The sequence below is a fragment of the Macaca fascicularis genome, chromosome 15 (assembly GCF_037993035.2).
Source record: "Macaca fascicularis isolate 582-1 chromosome 15, T2T-MFA8v1.1".
NCBI lineage: Eukaryota > Metazoa > Chordata > Mammalia > Primates > Cercopithecidae > Macaca > Macaca fascicularis.
The window spans coordinates 92013173-92027019 of NC_088389.1; the positions used below are offsets into that span (position 1 = coordinate 92013173).

General features: G+C 37.1%; 1 protein-coding gene across 18 annotated transcripts in view; it reads right to left on the bottom strand.

The window, feature by feature from the left end:
* The window catches only part of KDM4C (lysine demethylase 4C), a 417412-nt gene that overhangs the window by 157687 nt on the left and 245878 nt on the right, over positions 1–13847 (bottom strand). For 12 of the 18 annotated variants that reach the window (XR_010581569.1, XR_010581570.1, XR_012424702.1 and 9 more), the window contains 3 exons: positions 5426–5607; positions 3305–3518; positions 1380–1456 (listed from right to left, as the gene is read on the bottom strand). Coding sequence is in view for 10 of the 18 variants with exons in the window: in XM_074017508.1 (XP_073873609.1) it covers positions 1380–1456; positions 3305–3518; positions 5426–5607 (473 nt within the window). In the remaining 8 variants the exon portion in view is untranslated. Of the gene's footprint in view, positions 1–1379; positions 1457–3304; positions 3519–5425; positions 5608–13847 lie in introns of those variants that run through there. The other 6 variants (XR_012424704.1, XM_074017509.1, XM_074017506.1 and 3 more) reach the window with 3 other exon arrangements.

Below are 13847 nucleotides of genomic sequence, written 5' to 3' on the forward strand. Positions count from 1 at the left end.
CTCTAGAATGTACTAAGGTATAAATGTAAGGATGAGTAAGTGGGGAAAGACCTTATGCTAGTTGAAAAGTTGGATATGACATCAGGCCCAGTGGCTGATGCCTATAACCCCAGCACTTCAGGAGGCCAAAGTGAGAGGCTCACTTGAGCCCAGGAGTTTGAGAACAGCCTGGGCAACGTAGTGAGACCTTGTCTCTACAAAAGAATTAAAAAATTAGCCAGGCATGGTGGCGCATGCCTGTAGTCCCAGCTACCCAGGAGGCTGAGGTGGGAAGATCGCTTGAGCCCAGGAGTTCAAGATTGCGGTGAGCCATAATTGCACCACTGCACTCCAGTCTGGATGACAGAGTGAGACCCTGTCTCAAAAAAAGAAAAATAAATGTTGGATATGAACATGGTTTATTCAGGGGTCACTGAGGATCCCCTACCTTGTTACTTGAAATACTTTTCAAGTATTGCAAAATAGGGACGGACAAGAAAATGAAGCAAAATTCTGAAGCCTTGAAAACGTAAATGTGGACACGATAAACTGACAGTCCCTGCAGGTTCCTAAGTAGAGGACTGACACCAGAAATTTACCTAATAGTTGGGCACGGTGGCTCACGGCTGCAATCTTAGCATTTTGGGAGGCCGAGGCAGGTGGATCACCTGAGGTCAGGAGTTCAAGACCAGCCTGACCAACAAGGTGAAACCCTGTCTCTATTAAAAATACAAAAATTAGCGAGGCATGGTGGCAGGTGCCTGTAGTCCCAGATACTCAGGAGGCTGAGGCAGGAGAATTGCTTAACCTGGGAGGCAGAGGTTGCAATGAGCTGATATCACGCCACTGCACTCCAGCCTGGGCAACGGAGAGAGACTCCATCTCAAAAAAAAAAAAAAAAGGACCAGGAGTGGTGGCTCCCTCCTGTAATCCCAGCATTTTGGGAGGCCGAGGCAAGCAGATCACGAGGTCAGGAGATCAAAAACATCCTGGTTAACACATTGAAACCCTGTCTCTACTAAAAATACAAAAAATTAGCCAGGTGTGGTGGCGGGTGCCTGTAGTCTCAGCTACTTGGGAGGCTGAGGCAGGAGAATGGTGTGGACCTGGAAGGCAGAGCTTGTAGTGAGTCAACATCTCGCCACTGTGCTCCAGTCTGGGTGACAAGAGTGAGACTAAGTCTCAAAAAAAAAAAAGAAAAGAAATTTACCTAATATTTCTACAATGGATATAGAACCACCAGATAACATGCTTTTGAGAGGGAAGACTAGAAACACAAGGAAGTGTGGAATTGCATCTATAAGCACCTGAACAATCTTATCTTTTTCATTAGACTCAAATGTGACCACCATGGGTGGGGTGGGAAGAAAGATTAAGCAATACTAAAATAAGCCACTTACTGCTGTCCACGCATTTCTTTTGCACCGGGCACACAGCCATCCATCACAGATCTCATGAGAAGGAATACCATAACAACCTATAAAATAATAGTATGTATCCATGCATTAGGTCTTTTTCACCTTTAAAATATTGCAGATCTCAGTACTGAAATAAATAAAAATGGAACACTAGCCTACCATACTGTCTTGATTCTCACTGTATAGAACAAAACATAAGCAAGGTGAATGTGAGTCTTATTGATAACTAACACAATAGTTATAGAGAATACTTATGGAACATCTTGAATGGGTAATAAAATTTTAAAATGTCAAGTCTACTAATTTGTTCACACACAGACATCTCAAAATAAGTTGCAATCCACGGGGCAAAGTTTAAGGAAATGTTAAAAATAATACAATAAATATACTGTGACCTAATATTATTAAATTAATTTAAATTTTGAAGTAATTTAAAATTACTTCAAAAATTAAGTCTAACTACCTTCAACCTCAATGATAAGGCAAATGTTGCAAACTCAGAGTTAGCGATGAAGGAATATTTTCAATTCAATTTGTCTATTCAGCTCATGCCTGACCCAAAATAACTATCTAAGGTGATGGCTGATTATGCAAATATACATAGCAATTACATGGCATCAAGGAACACATGTCACTCTGACTTCTTGAGATGAGAGAATTTTGAAATATTTAAATGAGTAATTTTTAATATTTCTGATATTAAAACCCCCTCCTTATAGGAGGGTTAAGATTTAATGAGTAATTTTTGAAAATTTCTATAACATTTGAGATGGAAACAAAATAACAGAAATATAATTTCCCGAGAAAAAAATCTATCATAGTTAACCATGTCCATGAAATAATGAGTTAAAGCATATGTGTATAAAATAGTATGGTTACACTGCATAGCTGCTACATTCAGGAATCAGATTATATCCCAATTATTTTGTGTCCTGGTGCTTTACCTATTGTATACACATAACAATGTAAGGTGTGTATATGCATGTGTGTGTGTTCCAAATTGCCTTCAATACGAAAACAAGATGGCTATTATTATATTTCAAGCAGATACTATTTAAATCCTTTAAGTAGATAGTATCTAATCAATCAATAAATGATAAATGACGAAGTTGTTTCAACCCTAATATAAAGCAATTATTACTCTGAGGTAAATACAGAAGATAATATCTATATTATAAACCATTCAAACTACATTGACAGAGGACAGGCCATACCTAAGTGAGTTACTAGAATATGTGATTTGGTAAGATCTGGAATATTAAAATGCCTTAAAATACAGTTGTAGTATATGAGATCCCTTTTACATATTTCATAGGATTTACATGGCAGATCAATAAATGTTTACCACTTATCCAACTGTTAAAAATAATAAATTGAGATAGGTGTGGAGACTATCTCAGTCCAGGGGTAAAACAACTGTAATGAGTGTTCTCCCCTGGAAAGCAATAGAGATTTCCACCCTTACGAATGAAAAAAAGTTAACTCAATACAACAATTCTGAGAATAACCAAAGGAACATCCATTTCTCTTTTAAAAGTCACAAAGAAAAACAGTCTTCAACAATATCAGACTTTCAAATTAAGTTTTTATAAACTAGATCTTAAAGTAAGTAAAATTCAAGTATGTGAAAGGAACCCCATGATATCTCCCCACCTGAACCCCAAACAAACAAACCAACAAAAAAAAAAACCCAGACCTGCTCTCCACTGATACTACATGAAAGTGGTGAAAAAAAGATGAATATACTAACTCATACTTTTACTAGAAGAAATGTGAAAAAGAATGATATAACCATGAAGAATGCCAATAGTCCATGCAACAGATCTGACAGGTTCCAAAAACGTGAGAAATAAAGATGATGTGAAATGCTGAAAAGCCAGTGATTGATGAATTATAGATCCATTTACTTGCATGAACCCGTACGCAGCACTTTGCACAGGAAATCAGAAGACTTGTTCCATCCTCTTCAAGGAAGGCATTGGGTGGAGAATATTCTATATTTTCTTCACTATAAATAAAACACATCTCTGGTATAAGGGGCTTAGTCTTTCCTTCCAACGTAATGACTTCATCTAATTTTGTCTCCCATCTAGCATCATTTTCTTCATTGCTGCTATCTGGCTGAAAAACACAACGTTTCCACATGAGTGAAAAACATGGAAAAGAGCTCATCATTCTAGTCACTCAAATCCACTAACTCCTGTTCCAGACACTAACTTCTAACTTTTGTTCTTCCTGTTGTTCTCCTTGATCAAACTACTAGTTTTTTGGTTTTTGGTTTTTTTTTAAATCAACATTCCACCTCAGACTCCCACCCAAAAGCTAATCTGCAGGAACAGGACAATATTGTATCATGTCTGTTCATATAAGAAAGTGACTAGCTAATCAAATTGTGTCTTCCCAAAATTAGTTCATGGAAAGCATCAATTCTTTTGCTTCTTCATATGCACTAGGGTTAAGAGATCTGTCTTCATTTACTGAAGAATCATATTTTGCTACACTTGAAGGAGTGTACAAAGACCCAGTTTTAATCTGTGCAGCAGTATTAGGAGAGGCTTTAAGAATTTTTGCCTCATCACAATATTTGAAAGCAAGAGAGAGAGAACTGGCACATGTCACTAAATAAGAAAGAATAATGTATCAAACAAAACTATTACCTCACACCAAAAGATAGAAAAAACATTGAGTACATTTAGTATTTACTTGAAAGTATAAGTAATGAATTACCTCACAGATTTTATATTATTTTATGTTTTATACTGTATTATTTTATATTAAATCTCCACGAATCTTACGATTTTAGTGTGAATTTTTTCATTATTGAGACATATACAGAACCCAGAAATTTAATGACTAAAGGAAGAGAAAAATAATGTTTATCACTCACCAGTGCCACATTAAAAAACATGAAGGGAATAAATTATTTCCTCTGTTACAAAGGTCTGAAAATGTGAGATACCACACATTTTCTTGCTCTGAAATGTCTGAACAGAACAGTTTATTTTTATAAGGAACTCTAAGACAGACATAATCTTGAATAAAATATTTGTTTCTATAAATAAAAATATAACCCAAAACATAATGTTCATGTCAATATACTTCATAATATATTGTACCTTAAAATGAACCACATAGTTCCACCCTTACAAGATTCCTAAAGATCATTTCAACTGTTTGAGTGCTGAGGACTGTGACCCTCCATTGGCTGAGGTGCTATCAGTATCATATCTATGGAATGATGCTGAAAACATCACCAAGCACAGCCAGCTGATGAGGATGAACTGGAAAATTTAGTTTGTAGTGAGTCTTGGCTGTGTCTTTTGCATGTTCCACATGGGAAGGTGAAGAGACACTTAAAATTTGGACCTAGGGCTGACATTTCTATTATTTGAGAATGACATTTTCAAACAACAACCAAAAAAAACAGAGATAAACTTAAACTTAAAGTTCTATCTTTGAAAGCTTCTACTATTTGTAAGTTTTAAGTTGTGTTTCTTGGTAAAAGAGGTAGAAAAGTTGAAAGTAACCCCCCTCCCATGAAATAAAATAAGACACTCAGAAAAGATTTGGGAGACCAAAGTGGAAGGATCGCTTGAGGCCAGGAGCTCAAGACTAGCCTAGGCAAAATAGTAAGACCAAGTCGCCAGAAAAATTAAAAAATAAATTTAAAACATTAGGCAGGTATGGTGGCTCACACCTATAGTCCTAGCTACTGTGGAAGCTGAGGCAGAAGGATCGCTTGAGCCAGAGCACAAGCCTACGTGGGGTCATGATTATGCCACTGCACTTCAGCCTGGGCAACAGAGCACGACCCTATCTCAAAAGGAAAAGATAAAGTATTTTCAGAAAAGTGTCTCCCAAGGAGAATGTAGAAAGTGTTTGTGGTTCTATGAAAGCCATCAGCTACCTAAGGATGTCTTCCTTCTTATGTGCAAAGGAAGCCCACAACAATTTACAGTGATCTTGTGGTATGTGGTCACACGGAAAGCAGAGCAAAGAAGGCAACTGTGACAGCAGCTCCCCTTTACCTTATGGTATGGCATGAGCAGAGTGCAGATGGCACAGTGTGGCTTCATCCTGGCCACTGTTGCATTATACTCTTGTTCAGCTGCGAAGTTAGGGGACTTCGTCTGCCAAAGGTGGACGAGAGGTTTCGCCCAAGACTCTGTTTCTTCCGCTTCCTCCTCAATGGACAGAACCTCAGGCAATTCTTAAGGGAGAAGGCAGGAAAATATCGTGAGCATGGGAACCAGGGAAAACAATCACCCTGAGTACAAAAGCAGCAAACATTCCACAGAATCTGTGATACTAAGGCCAGAAACCAAACCTATTTTGTCTTTCAGATACATCCTGAGAGAGCCAGAATAAGGGAAGTTGCCTTATAATCCTCCTCAAGCCTCAAAGCCTAGATCAGATCTCATGGCCAGACAACCACCGTCGTTTTGTGACCCTCCCCATCCCTACCAGAAATAATTACACTGTTCCCTCCTTCCCACATTACTCCTTCCGTGTCTCTACTGCTACGGTAAAAGCTCCAATACTAAAATAGGTTTGTGTGTATGAGATTATCTTCTAGTTATCAGAGTAATTCACAATCCAGAAACTACTTTGCCAATTTTTACTTTCTTCATCTAACATAGTACACGGCTCAATAAAAGTTTAATTGAACTTCACTGAATTAACTCCTGGGTTCAAGAATTTATTACAATTAACATTTTTACAGACCAGCTATAAAGTGCCAAGCAATATACTGGCATTACACGGATATAAAAGAAAATCCCTAGTCAGATCTTCTCATTTGTTCCATAAAATACCCCTAGAGGGTCAAGTCTTTTAAATGTATATTTCTTTTTTCTTTTTCTTTCTTTCTTTTTTTTAAGATGGAGCTTTGCTCTTCATGCCTAGGCTGGAGTATAATGGTGCCATCTAAGCTCACTGCAACCGCTGCCTCCGGGGTTCAAGCCACTCTACTGCTTCAGCCTTCCGAGTAGTTAGGATTACAGGCGCCCACCACCACGCCTGGCTAATTGTTTTTGTATTTTTAGTAGAGATGGAGTTTCACCACGTTGGCCAGGCTGATCTAGAACTCCTGACCTCAGGTGATCCACCCACCTCCGCCTGCCAAAGTGCTGGGATTACAGGCATGAGCCACCAAGCCTGGCCTAAAACGTATATTTCTTTACTCCACAAGAACAGCACTTTATAAAATCTTACAGAGCACCAGAAAAATACAGAAAGACACAACATGTTAGCAAAAAACTCTTCATGCCTATAGCAGAGGGCAGTACATCAGAGCAAGTGGCCAGAATAAAAGCTGCACCCAGTGTCTAGGGCTGTGACACATTCTAAACATCTGCATGAGTAGCTTTCATAGTCCGATAAATGAATACTGTAGAGCAATGTGCTTAACTACAAAGCACTGGTGAGTGAGTGTGTTCCAGCCCTTGCCATGTTGACTTACCTGTTTCAGAAAAAGTCAAATTAGATTTGCACTGATGGCAAAATGGGAAGGACTGAATGAGGCTGAAAATAACTCAAAATATGTCAAATGTCAACTGTAGCACAAAGGGTGGCATTATTATAATAATCATGTTATCATGGTTGTTGTTATTATTTTTACAATGGAAAACACTTGGTATTCACCCATGGGTAGAGTATTTGAAAACAAAACAAAAGATAAGAATCTTTGCCTATATTTGCAATAAAGTAATCTGACTCTAAATGTAAACTGTTTCTCGCAGCACTTGGCCTCACCATAATAGCAAAAGGAGATGGCTAAAAAATTATTATAGCACAGGATATGCTACAGCTAATTTTATGCATTTATGATTTAATACTGCACCTTTATATTTGGTTACATCCGTGTTTGTGTGCATATGTTGTGATAAATTTTAACTTTTTATAATAGATTTATGTTTATAGTAGTAAACGATAAAACAGTCTTGTATCTGCATATATTTTATGCATTCATGACCTATCTTTTTCTTTATTTTTTAAATATTTCCAGGCTATATGATTCATTTGTGAGTTTTTTCAAATTGTTCCAAGTCTATGAGAAATGTTCTAATGTACTTATTGAAAAAAATTGCATGTAAGTAGACCCAAACAATTCAAACCAGTGATGTTCAAGGAGTCAACTGGAATTGAAAGATAACCGCCATTCTCAAAACATGATCTGTGAACTCCAGGGGATGCACAATCCTGTTGCATGGCATCTGTATAGTCAAAACTACTTTCATAATAATGCACGTTATTTGACTATGTTACCCAGTTGAGATTTGTAACAGTGATACAAAAGCAGTAGAGAGTAAAATTGTTGGTGCCTCAGCATGAATCAAGTGGTACCAAAGGAATCATTATATTGACTACCTCATACTTACAGAGGTAACAAAAAGGCAGTTTCTCTTAGTAATGCCTTTGATGGGGGGAAGCATCAATTTTATTACATCTGTGGAAAAAAAGGAATGTATGCATAAAGTATTTCTGTGCACACTGAAGTTCAAGAGTAATCTTTAGAAAAGCCCTTGTGCAATTCATTGAACTGCGGATTGAATTGCCTGCCATTTTCATGGAATGCCACTTTTTCCATGAAAAAAATTATTAGCAGACAAACTACGGTCATTCAGACTTGGGTGGCTGGCAGGAATTCTCTTGAAAATAAACAAAAAAAACCTGTCAATTTTTTAAAAAACAACTAGAGTATTTGTCAACAATGATAAAAATCAAGCTTATAAGTCACAATTAAAATTTCTGGAAAATTTGTATCCATTACTGTAAGCTCAACAGATTCCAAATGCTTAAATCTGTCTCTGGTGGAAGTGATAATAATAATGAATGTAATTTTTTATATCATATAAAGAGATGCATCAACATCTAAAAGATCTGGATAACTCACATCTTTGCCAACGCATAGTAACAAAAATCATGCATGGATTAAAAAGCCACTTAAAATGCAAGACACACCAATGAACTTTCAGCTTAATAGAGTACAAAAAATTCACTGATATGATTTTAGGTTCCACACTGAAACTAAACTACTGTTTGTCAGGTTTTGATAAAGAGTCAAAGAAGAACGTCCCCTTAACTATCTAGAAAGGTTATTAAAATACTGCTTGCTCCCTTTCCAACCACATTATCTGGGGGAAGCCAAAATTTTCATCATATTCTTCAACCAAAACAACATAGTGCAAGAGATTGAATGCAGAAGCAAATAAAAGAATGCAGCTGTCTTTTATTAAATCCAATACTAAAGACATTTGAAAAAAATATAACATCTCCCAATCCTGCAGCCCCTGGTAACTAGCATTCTACTCTCTGCTTTTAGAAGTTTGATGTTTTTAGATTCCACATATAAGTGAGATCATGTGGTATCTGTCTTTCTGTTCCTGGCTCAATTCACTTAACATAATGCCCACCAGTTTCATTCATGGAGCAGCAATGTCAGGATTTCCTTCTTTTATAAGGTTGAACAGTATTGGACTGTGTACACATACAATATTTTCCTTATCCATTCCTTGATTGATGGATACTTCAGATTTATTTCATATTGTACTTATTGTGAATAATGCTGACTGCACATGTAAGTGCAGATATCTCTTTGACATACGGATTTCATTTCTCCTACATCCTTTAGACATACCCAGATGGGGATTTCTGGATCAAAAGGTAAACCTATTTTTAATTTTGTTCAGGAATCTTCGTAGTGTTACCCATAATGGCTGTACTAATTTACATTCCCACCAACATTGTACAAAGGTTCCCATTTCTCTATATCCTAACCAACACTTGTTGTCTTTTTGATAATAGCCATTCTAACAGGGATAAGAAGTGAGGATTTCACTTGCACTTTCCTAATGAGCTGTGATGTGGGGTGTTTTTCATATAACTGTTGGCCATCCATATGTCTTCTGCTGAGAAACATCTATTCAGGTCCTTTGCCCAGTTTTAATCCAGTTAATTGTTTTCTTGCTATTTAGCTGTTTAAGTTCCTTATATATTGGGATATATATATAAGGATATCATATATCCTTATATAATGTCAATATTGGGATATTGACAACTTATCAGAGAGATGGTTTGCAAAATAATTTCCCACATTCTGTAAGTTGTCTCTTTACTCTGTTCTTTCTTCCTTTCCTTTGAAGAAGCCTGTTTGATAAAATCCCATGTATATATTTTTGCTTTTGTTGCCTGTGCTTTTGGAGTACAATTGCAACAAAAGCAAAAATTGACAAACGGGATATAATTAAACTAAAAAGCATCTGCACAGCAAAGGAAACTATCAATAGGGTGAAAAGACAAACTACAGAATGGGAGAAGATTTTTGCAAACTATGCATTTGACAAAGGTCTAATATTCAGCATATAAAGGGAACTTAATCAAATTTACAAGAAGAAAAACAACCCCATTAAAAACTAGACAAATTACACGAACAGACACTTTCCAAAAGAAGACATACATACGGCCAACAAGCATACGAAAAAAAGCTCAACATCACTGATCATTAAAGAAATGCAAATCAAAACTACAATGAGATACCATCACACCAGTCAGAATGGTTGTTATTAAAAAGTCAAAAAATAACAGATGAGAGCAAGGTTGTGGAGAAACAGAAACACTTATACACTGTTGGTGGGAGTATAAATTAGTTCAACCATTATGGAAGACAGTGTAGTGATTCCTCAAAGTTAAAAACAGAAATCCCATTCAATTCAGCAATCCCATTACCGGGTATACACCCAAAGCAATAAAAACCACATAAAGTGCATTATAAAGAACCATAAACACATACGTTCATAGCAGCACTATTCACAAGAGCAAAGACACGGAATCAACCTAAATACCCATCAGTGATAGACTGGATAAAGAAAATGTGGTATCTATATACCATGGAATATTACGCAGCCATAAAAAAAGGAGATCATTTCCTTTGTGGGAACATGATGGAGCTGGAGGCCATTACCCTTAGCAAACTAACAGAAACAAAAAACCAAATACTGCATGTTCTCACTTATAAGTGAAAGCTAAATGATGAGAACACATGGGCACACAAGCAGAACAACACACACAGGGACCTTTCAGAGGGTGAAAGGTTGGAGAAGGGAGAAAATCAGGAAAAATAATGGATAATGGATATTAGGTTTAATACCAAGGTGATGAAACAATCTGTACCAAAAAATTCCATGACGCAAGTTTACCTATGTAACAAACCTGCACATGTACCCCTGAACTTAAAAGTTAAATTCATTAAGGAATTTATTTTTTTGATGCTACTGTAAGTAGAATTATTTTCTTTATTTATTTTTCAGAGAAGTCACTGTAAGTATATGGATATGATATTGGCTTTTCTATGTTGACTCTGTATCCTACAACTTTCCTGATTTATTAGTTCTTACAGTTTTTTGGTGGCATCTTTGGGGTCTTCTATATATAAGATCATATCATCTGCAAAAAGATACAATTTAGCTTATTCCTTTGCTAACTAGATGTCTTTTATTTCTTTATCTTGCCTAACTGGTCTGGCTAAACTTCCAGTATCATGTTTAATGGAAGTGGCAAGAGTGGGAATTCTTGTTATGTTCCTGATCTTAGAAGAAAATTTCCATTTTTCATCAACAATGATGTTAGCTGTGGGCTTGTTGTACTTGGCTTTCATTGCGTTAAAGTATGTTCCTTTTACACTTAATTTGCTAATTATTTTATATCACAATAGAATGTTAAATTTTATCAAATGGTTTTCTACAACGATTGAGATGATCATGGGGTTTTTGGCCTTCATTCTTTTCTTGCGGAGCCCCTGTCTGGATTTGGCATTAGGGTACTGCTGGCCTCACAACATGAATTTGGAACTATTCCTTCGTTTTCGATATTTTGGAAGGATTTGAGAAGGATTGGTTTTAGTTCTTTAAGTGTTTGGTAGAACTTGGCAGTAATCAGGTTTGGGGCTTTTCTTTATAGAAGAGTTTCCTGATTCCAACTCCTTATTCATTTCTGGTCTGTTCAGATTTCCTATTTCTTCAGGATTTAGTGTTGGTAGATGATTTGTGTCTTAAGAATTTATGTGTTGATTCTCGGTTATTCAAAGTGTTGTTATAATTGTTTAGTCTTTTATTAATATGATCCTCTGTATTTCTGTGGTATCAGTTGTAATGTCTTTCATTTCTGATTTTTAGTCTTCTTTTTTCCTTAATCTAACTAAAAGTTTGTCAATTTTATCTTTCCAGAAAAGGTATCTATTGGACTTTTGTACTGTTTTTCTATTCTCTATTTCATTTATTTCTGCTCTGATCTCTATTATTTCCATCCTTCTACTTTCTTTGGGCTTAGTTTGTTCTTCTTTTTCTAATTCCTTGTGGTGTAATATTAGGTTGAAATCCTTTTTTGGTGTATGCATTTATTGCTAAAAACTTCCTTCTTCAAATGCTTTTTGCTGCATTTTGTAACTTTTCTTATGTTGTGTTTCCCTTTCCATTTGTGTAAAGATGTTTTTAAATTTCCCTTTAAATTTCTTCCTTGACTCATTGATTATTCACAGGAGCATATTCTTAATTTCCGTGTATTTGTGAATTTTCTAAAATTCCTTGTTATCGGCTTCCAGTTTCATAGCATTGTGGTCAGAAAATACAGCTGGTACAATGTCAGTCTTCTAGCATTTAGTAAAATGTGTTTTGTGGCCTAACATATGATCTATCCTGAAGAATGTCCCATGTATGCTTGAGAAGAATGTGTATTCTGCAGGTGTTCAACAGAAGGTTGCACTACTTAATGCCACCACAATAGGTATTAGATTTCAACATGAATTTTATTAGAGAGAACACACTGAAATCATACCAAGTTTCTTCATTCTTTGTCATTACTTTTTCTTTCTCTTTCTCTGGTTAATTTCAAGTGACCTGTCTTCAAGTTCACTGATTCTTTGACTTGAGACCACTGTTGAAGCCCTCTTGGAATTTTTCAGTTCAGTTACTGTGTTCTTTATCTCCAGAATATGTTTGGTTCTCTTTTATGGCTTCTATCTCTTCGTTCAAATTCTCAACTTGTTTGTGCATTATCTTCTTGATTTCATTTAGTTGTCTATCTGTATTCACTTGCAGCTCATTAAGCTTCTTTAAGATTATTATTTTGAATTGCTTTTAGGCAGTTTGTAAATCCATATTTCTTTACTGTTGGTTACTCAGGTTTTATTTTGTTCCCTCAGTGGTGTCATGTTTCCCTGATTATTCATGAATCTTGTGACCATGAGTTGGTATCTATGCATTTGAAGAAGCAGTGACTTATCCCAGTCTTTGTAGATTGGCTTTGGCTTGGAAAACCCTTCACCAGTCAGCCCATCCAGATTTTCTAGGCAGGCCATCTGGCTTGCTCCTGGAATCCTCCAGCCTTATGTCTGCATCAGTATGTGAGCTGGCCTGGCACCTGAGTTCATGGGGTTGTATCTGGGGCCTAAGTCTACCATGTAAGAACTGGAGCTTGGGACTACTGAGTTAGGCCAGGATCCTGGGTTCATGGGGGCCAGCTTGGCACCAATGTTCCACTGGCGTGGTCCTGTCAACTGGATCCACAGGGATGTTCCTGGATGCTTGGTCTGTGGGAGTTGGCCCAATGCCAGAGTCTTCTGTGGTAGACCTGTACCCTGGGTTCACTAGGGCAGGCATGAAAACCAGGTCCACAAGTGCTGGACTACATCCTAGACCAGGGGAACAGCTTGGAGCCTGAGTCTGTGGGGGTTGTCTTGGCTCTGGAGTAGGCCTGGAGTCTGGGACTGTAAATGCTGGTTACTGTTGAGGCAGGCTTGGAGGCTGGCTTCGTGGGTGCTGATCTAGAATCTAAGGATGTGGGTACTGACCTGACACTTGAGCTAGTCTTGAGGCTGAGAGATGGCCTGACACTGGAGCAATCCTGGAGGCTCAGTCTGCAGGTACCAGCCAGGAATCTAGGGTTATGGGACTGTGTGGTGCTGGGTTTCACTGCAACAGACCTTAGATTGGGGTCTGAGGCAAAATCTGGTTCTCACAACACTCTCCTTCCCACACAGGTATCCCTATCGCTCTCCTCACTGTACTGCCTGGGGTTAGGGGCGCGGTAATACAGGTAATGCAAAACTGTCCTTCCCATCTCTTCAATGCATCTTTTTTCATTTATGTGCTATACTCAGGTGCCATCATCTCTCCTCTGGTTCCCGTATGTCTTTTGAAGACATTTTTGAGCATTGATAGTTGTTAAATTGATGTTTCTGCCAGGGGACAAGCGCTGTGAAGTCCTATTCAACCGCCTTGCTGATGTTTCTAATTATTTTTTATGGTTTGGGAAAATCATTATTTTTTATGAAAATAAATGTAACTATTTAAGTAAATGTAGTTTTTATTGCTACTTTTAAATGAATTAATATAATTTAAATTTTCCCTGGTGTGATTTCCAGTAAGTAAGTATCAATAAAATAAACGCACAAAA